Genomic DNA, 19,010 nt, shown 5'->3' with positions numbered 1-19,010 from the left:
GAACATTTCAAGCAATGAACTTGTCATACATTACTAAAGCAACATTAAAAAAAAGACAAAGTACAGGGTCCTAAAATGCTTTCTGAGATGTTGATTCAAAGCAAAAGTTTGTGACTTTTGCACTGTTTTACTTTTGGAATTGAAGTGTATTTTCTTTTTGTTCTTAGAACAAGGTTGGGGGGTTTCCGTTTTGTCTCAGTTAGTGTAAATACATCGATTGCAGTAGTATCTTGCAGTGCACTCACATCCTGAAGTTTCTAAGACTTCATTAAGAAGCTATGCTGTCTTTGCAGGGATTTTCCGTGCTGTTTAGTTGTAAAAAAAAAAAAAAAATGCTGAATGGATGAAAAATGAGTAAAATCTGTGTCTTTTTTTCTTTGCTATTCATCATCGCTGTTTGTCCTCTGTGTGTAGGCAACTAATTTGCTGTTGTTCCCCTGAGGGGAATTCAAGTCAAAAAGTCATCTTAAATTACTAGAAAAAGGTATTCCTATCTCAGAAGAACAAAGTACAATGATTCAAGGAAAAAAACTGGGAAAATTTATCTGATTTCTAGGTACGTTGTGTCTGTCCATGGTACTCTACTTGTACAAACACATAAAATAAATCTTAAGTAAAATATAAATATGAATACTGACCAACCGACTGATAATTCCTACTTGCCATGAATTTAGAAAGTCCGATTTCTTCCTATAATCCCATCAACTGCACATTAAAATTGTTTTGTATTTTATAAAAATCCAGTAAATATTTTCATTCTGGGTCTCAGTTAATTAGGTTCTTTTCATATTTTTCACCCAGTTACATTTTATGCATTATTTGTGTTGACAGTGAAGAATCATGAAGTGATAGAAGTTTAATAGAATGTGTTATTTATAATAAGGAAGTTATTCCAAATTTATTTCAACAGGCTGGCAATCCCTGAGTTATAAACATCCAAATTATATGAATGACCTACATATACCCACAAATGTTCAACCTAAATCTCTTCCTCCTATTCTCGCCGCTTTACATCCACAGGGCCTATTTACTGTCAGCACAATTTCTGTGAAAAACCTTGGAATGTTTAGAAACACATGGCTCCCCAGACGTAGGCAGGGATAAACAGGGTTGAGCTGAGTTGGGGATGGCGGGCTGTAACGATAAGTTTGGAAACTGACACTGGGGTCTTCTGAAAGACTGGCATCTGTTGGTTTAAAAAAATCTTTCCCAAGACAAGCTGTGTTTTTTAAAAAAACATTACTTATTACTCTACCTGAAATTCTGCCATTTGGAGATTTGTTTTTGCATTAACAAATCTTCTTTTAAAAATGCCAGCACTTCTGGGAAGGTGAGGGGGACATCAGATATTCATGCCTAGTCTGAATTAGTTCTTTCAGATTGCTTTCTACCCAAAGTCTGGCTGGGATCCACCAGACTGAAAGGCTGGATATTTTGATTATTGGGAGATGATGAGAATTAATTCAGAACAGGAAAAGAATAGGTCTGGTGGAGGCGACCACAGTGGGAGGCCAAGTGCCCCTACAAGCCATCGGGATACTTAGAAACTCCAGAAGGTGGATGCTATGCAGTGGAAGAGAGATATGGAAAAGGGAGTACTAAAGACAATTACTCATATACTAATATTTTCCTAGGCTGACTGTGTGCACAGAAATATGAGAAGAAACTCATCTTTCTCTTTATTCTTGTACTTTCTGACTTCGTGTACCCAGGGCTCAGATGTCAGTTGGATTGTCATTCACTTAATGAGTTATTTTGGCTTTGATGAGTAAGCCTTGGGACCTAACACCATTCATAACTTGCTCGTATGTGAAAGTTTGTTCTAATGTCCTTCAGAATATAATCTGTGCCTAAATTGGGGTCTACCTGAATGGACTCATTGCTTTTCCGTTGTTTCTCATTGTCCAATCTTAGTTAGGAATCAGGGGATTTGTTAGGTTGAACTAGAAAGACACTTACTGGGGTATGAGGCTTTATTTGGTAAAATTTATGTAATATTAGGGCATGCAATAGAGATGACATTGATGAGTCACACATGAATACCGTTATAGGTCACAACTCTTGGAACCCTATCGATAAACACCCAAATCTTGACCATGGCGCACAAGGCCCAGTGTGGTCTTGCTCCTCTTACCTCTCCAGCTGCATCTTGTCCTGCTCCCCCAGGTTTCAGTTCTGTGGTTGTGTTACCCAGTGCTTTTGTACCTGCCCTTCCTATGGCCTGAACTTTCTCTGTCCTCTGCCTCCTTAGACTGCCCACCATACCTAGTTACCTTTTCTCCATCCTTCTGATTTCTGCTCCAGATCACTCTTACTTAAGTCAATTTCCTTTGTTCCACACATTCATAGATTTATGTATCTTTCTGATTGAGCGCAATTGTACATTTATTACTGTGATTATTTTGTTTAACATCTGTGCCCTCTGACTGGAAAGCTCCGTAGAAACAGAGACTCTTTCTGATTTTGTCCATCATTTGTGTCTCTAATGGTCTGCATAGTGTTGGAACATAGTAGGAATTCAATTTGTTAAATGAATGAATGTATGATAAAAGTGACTGCTTATGCAAAAGATGGTTACGTATATGGGGCTCAGTTTTAAGTGCTACAGTCTATTCTTCAGGAAAGGGGACAGTATGTTCATAGAGAGCAGCTACTTTCTCCAGGCTCTGATTCTCCATTTCTCCCCTTAAGTTTCTGTGATGTCAGGAGTCCACGAAAGGGCACAATAAGGCTGTGCACTCATTCCACAGGAGTTAACTATTAACAATTTGTGTCACCGTTTAACAAACCTAAATTCAACTAGAAAGGAAAAGAAAGCCTTGTGGCAAATCTCTGTGAAGCCAACCTTAGGACACATATCTAGACATTTCCTTTTATAAGTGCCAATAACATGTTTATTTAGAGTTTACTTTTTCTTAATCTTCTTCTCTACTCTTCTTACTTCCATCTTTTCAATCAGCGCCATTGGTATATAGCAGATGGCTTTTGTTAAGTGCCTTCTAGAACTTAGCACTGCCATGGCAGGTGCCACCATCTAACTCCTTATCTTGGCTTCCAAAGGAACCACCTCAAAATCTTCAGGAAGGCCATGGGTGATAAAATAAGATATATGAGAATATGTTTTCCTTTTTTTTTTTTTTTATCAACCAAGAATCACTTTGAATTAAGAATAAGGAAATTTTAAATACGTAAGGATGAGAAGAGATACAAAAGAGAAGCTGAGTTAAAGGAACACTTATTAAAGTCAAACTTAGAATAACTATTTCCGGGCTGGCCCCGTGGCCCAGTGGTTAAGTTCACGCGCTTCGTTTCGACGGCCCAGGGTTTCGCTGGTTTGGATCCTGGGCGCGGACATGGCACCGCTCATCAGGCCATGCTGAGGCAGCGTCCCACATGCCACAACCAGAGGGACCTACAACTAGAATATACAACTGTGTACTGGGGGCTTTCGGGAGAAGAAGAAGGGAAAAAAAAGATTGGCAACAGATGTTAGCTCAGGGCCAATCTTTAAAAAAAAAAGAAGAACCATTGGATTTAGACTGTTACATATTTGTATATTGGCTTCAGATTTGGAGCTGTACAAAGTCTATTGTGTTTCTCTTGAAAATGGGAAATAATACTTACGGGATTGTGTTACATTTTCATTTATCTTACAAAATCCTTTCTAACGTCTCCTAGAACCCTCTGACATGTCAATCTGTACCACAGTATCAGATACTTAGGTCCTCAGATAACCTGTGGCTGAAAAACTGCTGAGGCAGGTGTGGAGGAATGCTGTGGGACAGACTGATACAATGACTTGGCAAAACCAAGGAGAGCCAGAGCTCTTGTGTTTTATATTTAGCACCTTATGTATGAAGTGTGAGTCTGGAGTCTGAGCTCAGGGTCAAATTGTCTGCTTAGACATAGTTCAGTTTCTTCGCTAGGGTAAAACTGGAGGTAGTGTAATTAATTCTTTGGGAAAAAATGCAGAATGAAACAAGTTTTGCTTTATTTTTTAAAGTTGAACTCAAGAAAAATACACAATCAGCAAGAAATTTTAGGCAGGTAAATTGTTTTAAATTATAATTGCAGGAAGTAGGGGTGTATTTCTGAAGGGCTATGACCAACATTATAAAGAATTTGGATCCTTTTACCCTTAGCCCGTCTTTGGCCTAAGATGAGCTTCAAGATTCCAAGGAAACTTGCCACCTTTGGAGAATGCATTTCTTTGATGGTTTGTTATAGTTGTTTACTGAGTTTCCTTGGTAAATATTTTTTTGAGAGTTTAATTTAGGCACGTATCAAAAAGAATTATAGCAGGTGGAAATGGAAACTGTGGTTTTCTCCATAGATTGAGAAAGATGCATTCACTCATTCATTTAATAAGCAACTGACAAGTTTATAACCTGTACCCTGGGATAACCCTGGGGTTAGAGATCAGAGAGGGGTTTGACCCAATCGCCCTCTCGTGTACCCTGTAATCGAGTCGAGGGGACAGGAAAAGAAATCAACAGTCCCGGTAGAGCATGATGTGTGTTTGGGTGGAGGAACATCAGGAGAAGAAAAATTACTCAGGATTGAGGGGTGGGAGGTCACTAATCAGGTAGAGTCCAGCAAATGCTTCTTGTAGGAGACGGCAGTTGAGCTGAGCCTCAAGGGTCACCAAGGAATTTGGTACAATGTTGGGGGAGGGAAGGGAAGGATGCTACGGGGAAATGGACGAGCACAGGGGACACAGCGAGTCTTGAGAGACAGCAGTGCATGAGGTGAGAACTCAAGTAAGCTCAGGACTGGGGGATTCCGATGAGTGCCAGAGCACGTGGGCACTCGGCAGAAAACAAGCTGGAAACACACCCGGGAGAGAGACCGTGGAAGACCTTCCATGCCAGCCTAAAAAATGTGACCTTTACCTGAAGGCAAAGGGTAGCCATAGAAGGATTTTAAGTGCCAGGGTTATATGATCAGATATGTGTTTTAGAAAAATCATTCTGGCAGCTATTATGTGTTCTTGATGAAGACAAAACACCTCCTTCAACCCTCTGAAGTATTCTAGCTGGTTCCTGAGAAAGGGTTGTCTATAATTCTCGCCATTTATCCTCTTAACATAACACGGAAACATTATCCCATCTGACTTCTACTTAAGTAGATACAGCCATGATCTGGAGAAGTGGTTTTGGGGTACATTTTACATTTTTCCTAGCAACCTGCACATCAGGCACACCCAGATAGCTCAGCTACAAAGGGAACGTGACCTCTCCATACTGATGGGGTGTTTGCATCAGCAGCCACCAGAAAGGCAGGAATGTTCTACTTGCTACTTAAGGAGTGAAATGCCATATTCTCTTGTGTAGATGTGCTATGTGAGAAAATAGATGAGAGAAAAAAACAGACCCTTAAATGTTGTGCTTCCTTTTTGTTGGAATCAGAATATGCAACAATGTTGCTAGTTTGATGAAAATTTAGCCACCTTACAACATGGCTATACAGTCATATGTGAGCTTTTGAATTGACATATAGACAACTTTCAAGACAATAGAATTTTGGGCCAGCCTGGTGGCGCAGTGGTTAAGTTCGCACATTTTGCTTCGGCAGCCCAGGGTTCGCCGGTTTGGATTCTGGGTGCGGACCTACACTCCACTTGTCAAGCCATGCTGTGTCAGGTGTCCCATGTATAAAGTAGAGGATGATGGGCACGGATGTTAGCTCAGGACCAGTCTTCCTCAGCAAAAAAGAGGAGGATTGGCGGCAGATATTAGCTCAGGGCTAATCTTCCTCAAAAAAAGAAAGAAAAAAGACCACAGAATTTATTCAGTATCGAAGATACGATTATAAATGACCTTGATTTTTGAGTCTAGGTACATTTTTTGCGACAGACATTCCATTCCTAAACGCTTCCAGAGGAGAAAAGTAAAGGTTAAGGAGAGACCATGGCCCAAAAATATGGAGTCTCGATACAAAATTGTAAAAGGAATGGTCTTGAAGCTGGGGTGGCTTCCAGCTTGGCTTCTAGCAAAACAAGAGGGTCCACAACCTTACACAGTCATTTACCCTGGCAGTTGAAAGTTCCTATCCCTAATTAAGAGTTTTGCGTCTGTGACATAAAGAACCCTCTGACAGACAGCCCGTTTGATTTATACCTGCTGGCCCACTGACACAGGAAGTTCCGATCAGTTGTGATGGAAATCTTAGGCGCTTTTGGGGGTTTTGTTTTTTGCCTCATTCGGAATAGGATTTTGGGAATGGCTGTCCTGTGGGGAGAGAGGGAGTGAGTAGGGAGAGAAAAATGGGAGCTGGGTTTTGACCTGCCGGAGAGGAGCCCCTGCTGACACGGTCAGTCTGACCCATTGAATGGCCTGAATACGATAAATGCGGCTTTATCCTGCCTTGAAAGGCACGAGATAGCCCAGTCTAACTGCCCGGGCATGCTTAAATAGGCGACTCGGGATGTTTGAGTTGAGCGTGTTTGAAATCTGAGCTCTCTGACAGCCTGGGAGCTGCCACAGGTCACCTGCCTCGCTCCGCAGGGACAGGCCCAGGTCTCACAAGAAATTGTCCGTAGACGAATTGTAGTACAAATTCCTTTCTTTGTTGGTTGGCCTCTTTCACTAGACCATGGCCTATAAAATTTTGTAAAAACAATTCTTAAATATTATTTGAAAGGGCAAATGGCCCACGCTGAAAGGTTTGACAGTTTGACATATAGTGCATGGTTTTGATAGCTCGGAAACTGAAAAGTGTGGCCAAGATTCAAGATTCTCCCCCGCTTGTTAGAAGCCTGGTGTTTTTAAAATAGTGTCTTGTTGCTGCAGAGCTCCTCTGCTCCCAGCAAGCTGACAGGCAATGAGTCTGCCTCAGTGATCTTCAATCCTCTTAGACTAATTTGTGGGAGAGCAGAAAACTAGCTAGCCCCTTGGAATCCAGCATCCAAAAAGCACAGAACCAGGTATTGCCAATAAAGGGGCCATTTGGATAATCATATGAAAGCAGATCACTTTAGAGTCTTCTGATAACGCCCAGAGCCAGTGCCTAGAGAGAGAGGAACCCAGAGTTTCACTTCAGTGAGGGGGGAAAAAGGGGATTTGAGTGGCCGGGCCCCATCAGAGCCAGGAAGCGGCGAGGAAGTGGATTTCTGCATTAGAAGGTTGCATATGCGCAGCCGGTCTGCGCTCAGCCCCGTCGGCTGCCTCTGCATAGCCAAAGGCCATTTGCAGGAGCCTCTGGCCCCTCAGTCACTGGCCTGCTAGTTAATTGCCACACGGACTTCATGACACATGGGCAGATAATATGACATTTTCGGTTTCTGTCACTAGCAAACGCCACAACGTTGCTTGCACTAGTTGCTAAGAAGCTGTCAGAAACCATTAGCAATTGGCTAAAGTCGCCCTATGGCATTTCCTCATAGCATCAGCAAAACGAGCATAAATCACCCACTGGAGCCTACTGCTATCCTAATGAGGCTGTAAGCTTGTTTATGGACTAGCATCATTTTTATGATTATTTCCACCTTTTCAGTTCGCCTTCATTTGGCGGCAGGAGAAGTCAGCTCTGGAATGAAGTCACTGCTGACATTTTACAAATGTGGTTCAGAGCTGCTGCCTGCTGCCGTGTGGTCGGCCGGCGGTTCTCCAAGTTTGTTTAGTGATCTTAAAAATAAAAAAAGGAAATAAATCCTCCAGAGACCACATCGAGGTGACGGTATCAAATTGCAGAGCGAATGGAAATGCAAAAGGTACAATTGACCATTTAGACTTTCCTCTGAGGTCGAGACGTTTGGAGATCAATTTTCAATTTTAGAAAGTGGAAGAGGTTAAACAATTTATGAAAATCTATGAAAGTGTTTGCTTTTAGAGTCGTCTGTTTTATTATGCTCTTCTCCTTCCCCATCTTCGCCGTGTCCCCAACTTGTGTCGGGAAGGAGAGGGTTTATTGTTTTAGGCTTTTCTGAACATGCACCAGTATTTACACTGGATTGAAAGCATTTGCTTCCAATGAAAATCTTGTCTTAGATTACAACCCAGCAGTGTAATTTCCCTCCCAGATGGGAGTAAAGTAGCTGTATTTGCCTAAAAACAGTAGGAAGAACAAACTGTGCATTAAGCCAAGGCTGTTTTTGGCTTGAGCTAATGATGTAATAGAAACCTTTTATTCGGGAGAGGTCACTGCCAGGACTGAACGGGGTGATCTGGCTCCTGCTTGAAAGGTTTCTCCATTGTATCTACATAAGTCTTCACTTAAAAAATTCTGTTCCTAATGCTTCTGCTTTCATACAGCAGAAATAAACAGGAAAGGTTCTGGGGAGTGTTACACAAGGAATGCAGAAAGCCTTCCTCTCCTAATGGAGTATATAATTCAGGTGCCCTCCAGGCACGCTTTCAGGAATTCTTTTGCCTGAGGTAATGGGGAGCTAAGGCTGCTTTAAGGCCTTGATTATCTATTGATGCACAAAGCTGGAAAAAAGTCATCTCCGCTGGATTATAGTAGATATTTCCATAAATTATCAATGAATTCTCTTCGAGGCAGGCACTAGGCATCGCCTGCTAAATTAATCTGAAGGGGTTTTGAGATGGATAGAAAGGCTATTTTTTTTTTTTTAAGGTGGAAAACAATCATGGAGAGGTGGTGAAAAACTGTGTCGTTAGGTTAGAAGCTTTTCATTTTTAATCAATGATCAAGTAATATGTTTCTTTTCCTTGGTTACCTTTTGCATATTGAAAGTGGATTAGCCCATTGAAATTTTAAATGCTGTTGAGTTGTTTTCTTTTCTCATGTTTCTTTAATGAATTGTTATTTTATATGGTGAATTGCTTCTCTGAATAAAAAGCCTCTTTAAATACTGGACTTTCAAAGAATTTATTAGGCAAATCCGAGGGGACTCCTTATAAGACACTTGGTTATGCAAATACAGAGTTTAGTGGGGTATGGAAGGAGCACCGATTTAGGGATGTGGGTGTCTGGTCCAGCACAGACCCACCAGCCCCATCCCAGCTATGTGACCTTGGGCAAGTCACCCAACAGGATCACAAGCACTTTCTTCATTGATACAACGAGGGCTTTGGAATTGTGGGTCTTTAGGCTCTTTCCCAGTGAGAACACAGGTATGATTCTGTGGAACTTTAACAAAATATATAGATTTTAAATACGATAAAATTATGGATTTTAAATTAATAGAAAATTAAACTCAGAAAAGTTCTGCAAAATTTCTGTATGTGTGGCACGTGCTGCGATCACAGCAGAAATATTGAAATTAGTCTGTTCCTCACCCAACAAAGTGTTTAAACTTTAACTCAGTACAAGTCAAGACAATTTTGGAGCAATTTTATTTTGGGGAGTTGGAGGGTCTCCTAAGGGAGCTGTTAAGAACAATTGATTAAAGCCAACATAACTACTGTAGATTAGACTGAAATTAGTGAAATCAAATTCTTTTTGTACGTAGGATATTTAGGTAACAGAGATAAGGAATGCAGAAATTCAGGAAGTGGTAGGAATGAATCTGAGGCTAATTCCAGTGTACAGTCACTGGAAAACTTGTCTTACCAAAGGGCCCAGGTCTTCGAGCCATGTAGCCTGTTCTCCAATGACTTACATGACCCAGTGAATGTGCTCTGGGGACATTTGTCACCTCATTGCTAAGCCTTGCCACTATAGCTCTTCTTTCTGGACCCAGATCAAACTGTCCCTTTCTAAAAGCCAGTAGCTTCCACGAGAGCTGGGGAGCCAGGTGGAGAAGCATGTTTGACAGAAGCTAAGCTGCTTTTTAGCATAGTGGGTTTAGCCTACATTGTTTTCGCTGTTGACTTTTTTGCCAAAACACGAAGAGCTTACTTTCCATTGGTACCTGATGACTTATTTTGGACCCTGTGATTATACGGGCTGAAATTTCACTTTTTGTCTTATTAAATATGGCATTGTAAAGGAATTCTACATTTTTTGTTTTATTGTGTCACAGAGCCAAAATATTTTCTAGAAGATATAATTTAAATGTTATACCAAAAATCAATGGAAAAATAGGATTCAATATACAGGAATGTGTAAGCAGGTGATCTTTCAGTGAGAAAAATTTAAATCTAGAAGAAATTTTAGAAACTGTCTGGATTATCAGGGTAATACAATTCCAAGTGACTATTAATTTAACTTCACTTTTTTGATTTAAATAGTAATTGATTTCTAATTAAAAAACTATTTCACGAGTTTTTCCATGACTAAACTTGATGCTCTCTCTCTATGACAAGAAAAATTACATTCTATTTGAAGCATCCCTATGTCAAACTGCTAATATGATGGATTACCTACATTTCCGTGGCCTACTTTAGTCTTAAGATAGATCACTTGTGGAAGGAGTTGATATCTTACATGCATCTTCTCACAAGTTGACGTCAATGACTGTATGTGCGATTTGAATACCCAGGCAGGGACAGCACCTCTGCTCATGGCTGCCACCATATTTCACTCCCCACTAGGAGTTACACTTAACATGTCTGAGCTATACGTATCTGAATAATTACCATGGCAACCAAGCTACTAAAGAGATTGGATATTTCCCTCCATTCCCTTTGACCTTTCACATTGTTCTTTGGAAGAAGGTCCTTAGATCTGACTACTTTTGAGCCTAGGCCTTGTTCTTTCTCTTTGTCTTGAAAAAAAACAACAGTACCAAATAAACTATTAATCATTTATATTGCTCTTTTGGTTTTGTTTATATCCAAAGGCATTCTATTTGAATAAAGCATGTCAAGGTAGCATCAGTCAAAATTTGATTCACTATGTTTGCAGGTGATGGCTTGGACAACAGTGTAGCTTCCCCCAGCACAGGTGACGATGATGATCCAGATAAGGACAAAAAGCGTCACAAAAAGCGTGGCATCTTTCCCAAAGTAGCCACAAATATCATGAGGGCGTGGCTGTTCCAGCATCTAACAGTAAGTGGATTCTAAATGACGTATGTAAACTAAATATGGACAATGAACCAGTTTTGATAGAAAAAACAATGAGGGAAAAATGATCCCTCTGGACTTGGAATATTTCATAAATCACTGTGTTCCCACAATTTTTACAAAAGTGTTAGTTAGTACTTGTTTCCTAGATACGTACCCCAAATGAGGAGTTGTATTTGAAGTTCACTATTGTAATTTTGTTAATTGTCATACGTTATAAGATTTAGGAGTTCATGTGCACTTGGTTTTAAGTATGTACGTTAATGATGTTGCTTTTTCTCAGTGTGACTCTTAAGTACTTAGAACCAGCTGCCCCTAAGAAGAAAGTAAGATAGACCCGGGAGAGAAGGACTTAATTTCTTCTAATGCTTTAGTGGACCTTTATAGCGAATGGTCCGCAAAAACTGAAATCTTGTTGCAATGGCAAGATGCTCACATAATTTGCTTTTTAAATGGTTTGAATGCACTGGCTGCCATTACAAAACGTCCATAGGAGTCAGAGCTGCACGGTGAAAGTAGTCCCTGTATTTAGAACTGTAAAGGAAAACAGCAATATGAAGTCAGCTCTTCCTGTGGAGTCCCCTGTGACTTTTCCAGCAGAGTAACAGTTTATATTGTCTGTGTGCGTATTGCTGTTTTCACTGCAGGAATTCTCCTGGAGATGTGAGAAAGTGGAGATTTGGGGCTTTCTGCCACTGAGGGATTTGTTTGGTTTGGTTATTGTTCTGAATGAATTTCATGTTCAAAGTATTTATAATCATAATATTTTGGTGGATATTTTTCTAAGTGCATACTGATTTAATGACATCTAAGGAAGAAGACAATTACAATTTATGGGTAAAACAATATTTTAAAAATCAGCAAAATTGTTGACCAGGGGGGCTTTCAAGGATGAATTTAGACAGGTCGTAGCCTAGCCTAGCCTAAGATGAATGAATGTTAAAAAAAAAATCTTGGCTTTTTAAGAAGTGTCAAGAGCAAGCCTTTTTTTTTTTTACTTTAGCATAGTTTGCTTTTCTTAAAGTCATTTATTTTTATTAAGCATCCAAGTTAATTTTGCATTGTCACCAATGTGTCCAGCCCTGTTGACCTGCACACTCTTGCCCACTCTCAAAGCCGTGTTCCTCAGTGACTTGTACTCACGCAGGGAGACAGCAGGGGATGTCCCAGACCATGCCAGTTCTGCTGCTCTGGATAGAGGCTGTGCCTCCCCTAACACTTGAGGGGATAGACCAGTCCAGATAGTTCAGTGCTCGTGAATAAAATAAAAACTGAGAGAGCAGGAGTCACTAAAAACTGAGAGAGCAGGAGTCACTCCCTTCTCTTCTTCCCATCCTGCTTCCAAACAGTAACTAGACTGTGCTGATGGTTTCGGAGTCAGCTTCAGGGGTTGGTTAGTGCTGGTAGGTAGTTGAAGATTTAGATTATTAAGCTGATTTTAACATCATGTTAGGTTTACCCAAAACCTAGTTGGGGTGCCAGTACTTATCCAACACTTGTCGCCTGTATATAGGGATAGTTTGAGATCTGCCGTGGGCAAGTTTGCTACTGAGGATGACCAACCACCACAGAAGGGGAGGGAGAGGACTAGAGTCTGGAAGGTGTAGCATGAAAAATAAATATTACGGCATTTAAACTCTGCAGGAGTTAAGATGTGACAAGAGGTCAAAAGTGCTGATGCAACCGTGCTGATGTTTCATCACCAGAGCTAACCAGCTAACCTGGCCTGGGGGTGAGTGGGTGAGGGGACAAGATCAGGTCAACCCTGAAGTCACCAACAAACTATTTCTATTTCCTGTACTAACAGAAATAATGAGTAGATGTCATCAGCCTCCATCTCAGTCTGCAAGGAGCCTTGGCTTCACTTGAAGCTGAGGTGCCCCTGAATAAAATATAATCAAATATTGGTTCAGACAGAATCAGGAGAGAGAGAAGCAAGTTCTTTTATTCATCCACCAGATTTCCTGGTTTTCTAGGTCATACCCTTGTGAGAACCTTGCCGAGAGCTATATTATCTTCTTTAAAAAAAGGAAAAGAAAACATTTTTAACAGCCAGCATGATTTAACCTGCGTTGCAATGCTTTTTGTGGTCCATATGTTATTGGGGCGATTGTAATAGAAATTATTCATGAACTGCCTGATTTCTTGAGGTTGGCTAATTTCCTTCAGTCTGGGAGTCTGTGCTGGCCTGTACTGCTACCCTGGAAGGGAAACCCATTTGTCCACGTCTCTCCGACTTTTTGTGAATGCTCGTAAAGGTGCCTTGTGGTCTCCATTGGGTATTCCCACTCTCCTCCCCCACTCCACTGCCATCTGCTCATACAAAAAATATTGATAATGATAATGGTCCCTAAAAAGCAAATGCTCTCACAATATCATCGAAAAAGCAAAGGTAGGATATTGAAATTTTCTCCCTCTTTCCTTCCCGCAATGAGAAAGATTCCCCTCCTCTCGTCTAACTGCAAGAGCAAATAGATCTCCAGTTACAAGGAACACCTTTCTCCTTGTCTTGTTATACTTCTCGAAAGGATGCACAGACTGCTTAGGTAATACTTTTCTAGTCAGGAGCTGATTATAGTAAATTCTATGGGAAACACCTATAGTTTAAAGAGAGTTTTTTTGGTTATCTGTCCAAATGTAAGTACCTACTGCCATCTCAATACTAATCCTTTAGCAACTTTATTTCAAGTTCTGAGAGGTCTTCCGGGATGCACAATTCATTTGGAAGACTGTGTACAAATTTTAAATGATCGCATTCTTGCTATATAATTAATGCAACTTATCCAGAAAATCCTTCCTGAAATCTTGCTAGATATAAAAGAGCAATCGAAACTCTGGCTAATTAGAACAATAGCAATAGCAATTTATTTAGCAAATTGTAAAACCTAATCTTTTAAATGTCAAAAGGCATATTATAAAACCTCACACACCTTTTTGAAAGCAAATTGCTGGGGTTTTTTTTTTTTCTTTTTCAAATAAATGGGTCAATCTTTTCATTGGGTTTATTCAGTTTAAAAAAAAATCTGCCTTTGAAAGGGCTTTCAAGCATTTGTGTGTTAGAGTAGAATAGGCCTTGGAAAAGAAAACCTTTCTGGATTTGCACCCCAGCTGCATAAGAAAAATGTACCGTTCTGTAGCCATCCACAGGTATATTTAGTCAGTAGCCCATTTTACTGCTCCAAAGAGAGAACTAAAGCTTCATTCTTGGACTCCCAGTCTCTAGCAAGCTAAGCTGGACATACTTGTGTATAATGAAAACAATAAAAGAAAAAGGAAACGGGTCTTAACTTTGGTGATTATGGGGTAAGAGGAAATTTCAGTGATGTAAATTTCCAGCTTAGACTTAGTTGAACATTTGCCAGTTTTGATAACTGGAGAAGATCTCTTAGAAGAAACTATTCCCTGGAATTGAAAAGAATGACTGGCATTATTTAGATAATAAGAGCGAATCAGAAAGAAAATAAGAGCATTTATTAATAGAAATGCTTGCCTTTGCCTGAAGACACGTTATTGCAAACAATTAAGAAATACTTAATATTTGCATATGAGTCACTATATAGTCACAATTAGGGGCCTATGCCACATCAAGGTTTCTTTTTCCTTCTTAAGGGCATTATTCCAACTGTAAATATAACCTGCTATGTCATAATGTGTAAGCTGGATGTGTTTTGCATAGTAAAGGTTATTGTTACATATTGTTACAAAGATATGTGCCTAGGGGCCTAGTGAAGATGAGGAGAAGGACTAAATACAATGTTTAAAGGTAAAAATCAACGGTCTTTTTTTCTTTTTGTTTGCCTACCCTAACATACTGCGGTTTTAAATATAATCTAAATAGAAACGCGGTTAATATGGTTCTTATTTAAAATATGCAGTGACATATTTGCCTGCATAGAGCTGCTGTGTGTCCTAGGAATCCTGAAAGTTAGGGAGAGTGAAGATTGTTAAAATGCATACCTGCAGATTCAGGTGAAGAAACCATTCAAGGAGTGACACAGGTGGCATTGACCAGTAGGGGAGGTGACCCTGAAGGTGAATTGGGGGAGATGATCCTGATGACGAATTGATTTTCGTTTACATTCTCTTGGATTCCCCATCCTTTCACTGATCTTGAGGATCTCATTGGGGATGATAGAGACAAACTTTGTTTCTAAGTCAGATACATGTATTTTGCTATTTTGTTTTGTTTTCTTCCTTTCTTTCTTTTTTTTTTTTGTGAACTTCTAGCCTGGATATTTTTTTTTGTCTGTGGCTAAATTTATGTCTTCATTTCTGATTTATAAGACTTTCATCTCAATGTGGATAAAGCCAAAGTGAGGGGTTGTAGAATCTTCCAGGTTGAGAATGGCGTTTCCATAGAAACACTATTAGATGAAAAGTGCCCTGCGGGTCCGCCACTCTGAGAATGGAGTAAATGGAATTGAATTGGGAATTGAATGCTCTAGAAGAGACAGATGTTGTTTCATTGGTTTTACTTTGGTAACAAGATCTGTTGGACACATCTTAGTGTCATATCTCTGCTTGCAATTTTGGAAGAATTGCTTTCTAAACCTTATGAATTATTGTTACAATGAAATAGTACTTCTACTTGGTCTCCAGATAACCCATTCTGTTGATCAAGGTGAGTGAAAGGTCAAAAGGCAGATAGAAGAACCTGTAGGTAGGCATGTAGGAAGGTAGTAGATGGAATTTGCTCCTCTCCTCCCGTTTCTATTTCTTTTTCTATCCCTTACCTCTATAGCTTACCCCTTTTAACAGTGACTATTCTTATGTGCCTTACCAGCTAGCACCCTTCAGCTACCATGAGTCCTAAGAAGGTAGTGGGGCAGGAAGACTATATTCTCAAAGGCTTGCCTGAGATGTCAATCAGAGTAGCACAAAGTATTTGAGAAAGACAGTCCCTCTTTCAAACTAGTCCTGACCTATTTTCATGTTCATGTGCCAGAGCCAAGGAAGGTGGTTGGTGGAAATAGCAGCTAACTTTGATTCCTTCTTCACTACTGTTACCTGCAGATATGTTATTAAATTAAGATACTTGAAAACTAGTATGAAGGAGTGAGAAGATTTTTTTTTCCTTTCAGACGTCCATGTACCATGTCAAAAACGAGCTCTCTTAAATCTATAAGAAAAATCTATTTTTAGTTAGGACTTTTCCCCGTACGTGTAGTTGCCTCTCCCCTTCGCAGGCTTTAGTAATGATGGTGAGTCAGAGCTACGCTTTCTGAAACTAACCCAGTCTTGGAAAACAAATCCCTGTGTCTTAATTTTACAAGATCTGTGTTACTTTGGAGATAGCATATTTCAAATTTGAGTAGATAGGAGTCTATTTTTTAAGCAACTGAGAATCATCTGTCTCTAAGGAAAATGGAAGGGATTGTTTAATTACCTGGGGATAATACTGGAATGCCCTCGTTCTTCTGTGATATACATCATATAAACTCTGTTTTAATAATGAAGCAGGAGGTTTCTAGATTCTGGGGCAACTGCCTTTTTCTCTTTCTTAGCTGGTTATTGAAATCCTAATGGGATGGGTGATGAATTTTCTTAGGTCAGGTAAACTGAAAAGGCTACAGCTGGAATTCTTCACCCAGAAGAATCGGAGTTAATACTAATGATCATTGTGAATGAGAAGATCAAAGGAGAAGCATCAGCCTATTCTCCAAGTTGTTGCCCCAGAGGCCATTAGTGACCTGGCAGAGCTCTCCCCCAGCCTCCACACACCTCCTTCCCCTGCCCCAGCCTTCCTTGCCCATCACAGTTATGCACCTCTGACCTGGGGTAATTACAGGTCGGTTGATGAAGAGGCATGGGGGAAGGAAAACAATCAAAAGTAAAAACAAAAGTCCAACTTGAAAATTGCCCATGTGTCCAGGTACACAGGACTCAGAAGCAAATGAGCTCTGACTGAGGCTCTGTGTTATTTTCGGGGTGTGATGGAGATTTCTGTGCTCAAATAGTTTGTTGATTTCACTGATGATCAGTGCCTTATAATGGGGTCTTGTGTAGAGTCTGGCTGGCAATTTGTCAGTTTATTCTAAAATTTTCCTTTTAGTTCCAAGGCTGAGTTAAAAACACACTGTAGGTTGGTTTTCTGATATACTTTTAATTGGGCTAATTCAATAAAGGATTAGGTTCAAAACAAAAGTGCACATATAAGCACAATTTATTAAGTTGATGGTTGCTGATGCACATAACTGTTTGAAGACTAGCCAGTCATTTATACTTCAAAGCATATATCGATGTCACGTCGTCTTCTGAGTCCTCTTAGTGACGATATATTTTTGAAGATAAACTATCCGGCCTAGTCAATGAATATGCAACTGTTCCTTTTCGATTTGTCTTTCAGATTAAAATTGGAGCATCATCTAGAGATGTGTGAGTGTATTTTTTAAACCAACTTAGTCCAACCCTTAGGAATTTTATATCAGCTTGGCTTTTTACTCTCAATGTTTAAAATTCCTGGTGAAGGTCCTTTGCTGTAAAGTATGAAGTTTTGACGGAGAGAAGATCAGATGGTTTCATTTTAGAAAGGATTCCAGTGTTTTGGTTTGGTTTGGTTGGTTGGTTGTTTTGCCAGTAGAAGTAAATCTATATGTCATGGAATTTAGGATGCTTTATTTGACTTAACTGGAAACATTTGAATCACATCTCAGTCTTTCGTATAAAAGTGTGAGTATGACTGTGTGTGCATATATGTTCCTTCCTCCTTGGGCATTTTGCTGTAGGACAAATCTCTCTGAACCCCCACCATCTGGACCAATCCCAGTGTGGAAAGCTGATCCATTTTACTTCTTTCAATCCCCTAAATAGCTATGTTCAGGGCTCTCATTTTTCTGTTTCTGCTGAAGTAAGCCCATGCCGGAGGGTAACCAAATAGTGGAGACCACATTGCAATGGCCTGTTGCTTGGGTCAGGAAACCCTCTTGGTCATGGCGCAAGCTTACCTGTGGTATACTGAATGCCATGAGGGAGCAAAAATTATTTTATTAAGGCTCCAAGGTAGTAATAATAGTGATTGTGTGGATTCATATCAAAGTGACTACCACTGACGAGGCTGCTGGTGTTTCATTACTGCTCATCCCTCCATCTGCGGGGTCCTGAGCTTGGTAAAGTTGGTTCACCTCAATGGACTTGATGTTCACCACAGTGTGTCAAGAGCAGAAGAGAGCCCTCAGGAACTCAGATAAGGCACCTGTTTCTTGGTGGACCTGTGGAGAGCCTCTGAGAACAAGCGAGTAGCTGAAAGAGTTATGCCAGGCAACTTTTTAACATTTTAAAGACCCTTTAGTCCTTGTTTTTCTTGCCATTGCAAAATGCCTTTGCTCAGCAAGTTATAGCCCAGGGAGTGTGGATGCCCATAGAAGATGTATTGCTCTATCTTTGAATACTATAAAGAGAAGATAGACCACAAATAACTTGATGTTGTAAATGCAAACATCCTAAATTAGTTGATATTTAAGTGAGACACAGATAACTTGGCTTTATAATATATTATTCAAAATATTCTGAAATAGAGATCTTTAGTTTGACTTAAATAACTGCTTGTATTTGAATGTCCTCCAGGTATTACCTCGTTAGGGAAAAAATGGGACAATATATATGAACTTAACCTTTTCGGCGTCTTTGCTTTTCAGTTCTTAATATTCTGTGGTCGTTTTTTATCTTTCACACTAACTTTGTTGCTAGCGTCCCTGCAGAGCCCACGTGCTCTCCCATGACACAAATGACCTCTGAGAATTTGGTGTTCCAGGAAGTTCTTGGGACGTCCAGAGGCCAGGAGGTGTAGTCTGTTAATAGGAACACTCATCCTAAGAAAGATCAATGGGTGGAGATAATTTCTATTGCAGTTTATAGACGTTTAGGAATAATTCCTGTCTATTATTTAAAGGAAAACCAGTTTCCAATCTTCTTGGGGGAGAACCTCCACAAAAATGACTTGATTTCATTTCAAAAAAGAAACAAAATTATCTCCTGCCTACATAATGTTACTTGTTGTCATGTTTTTTAAAAATGATCTATTAATTACTTGGCTATTTCAACATTGAATTATTCTGTCCTGTTAACAGCTGAAGAAGAAAACTGACCAAAATGCTAAAT

At 39.9% G+C, this 19,010-nt stretch overlaps 1 protein-coding gene across 2 annotated transcripts in view; it reads left to right on the top strand.

Annotated features, from left to right (window-relative positions):
* MEIS1 (Meis homeobox 1) overlaps positions 1-19,010 on the top strand; it is a 131,707-nt gene that overhangs the window by 62,851 nt on the left and 49,846 nt on the right. For both annotated transcript variants that reach the window (XM_014836767.3, XM_014836768.3), the window contains exon 8: positions 10,753-10,898. In XM_014836767.3, coding sequence (XP_014692253.1) covers positions 10,753-10,898 — 146 coding nt within the window. The remainder of the gene's footprint in view (positions 1-10,752; positions 10,899-19,010) is intronic.

Source organism: Equus asinus, chromosome 6 (assembly GCF_041296235.1).
Source record: "Equus asinus isolate D_3611 breed Donkey chromosome 6, EquAss-T2T_v2, whole genome shotgun sequence".
NCBI lineage: Eukaryota > Metazoa > Chordata > Mammalia > Perissodactyla > Equidae > Equus > Equus asinus.
The sequence above is the reverse complement of the archived record's forward strand: the minus strand, read 5'-3'. Positions and strand labels throughout refer to the sequence as shown.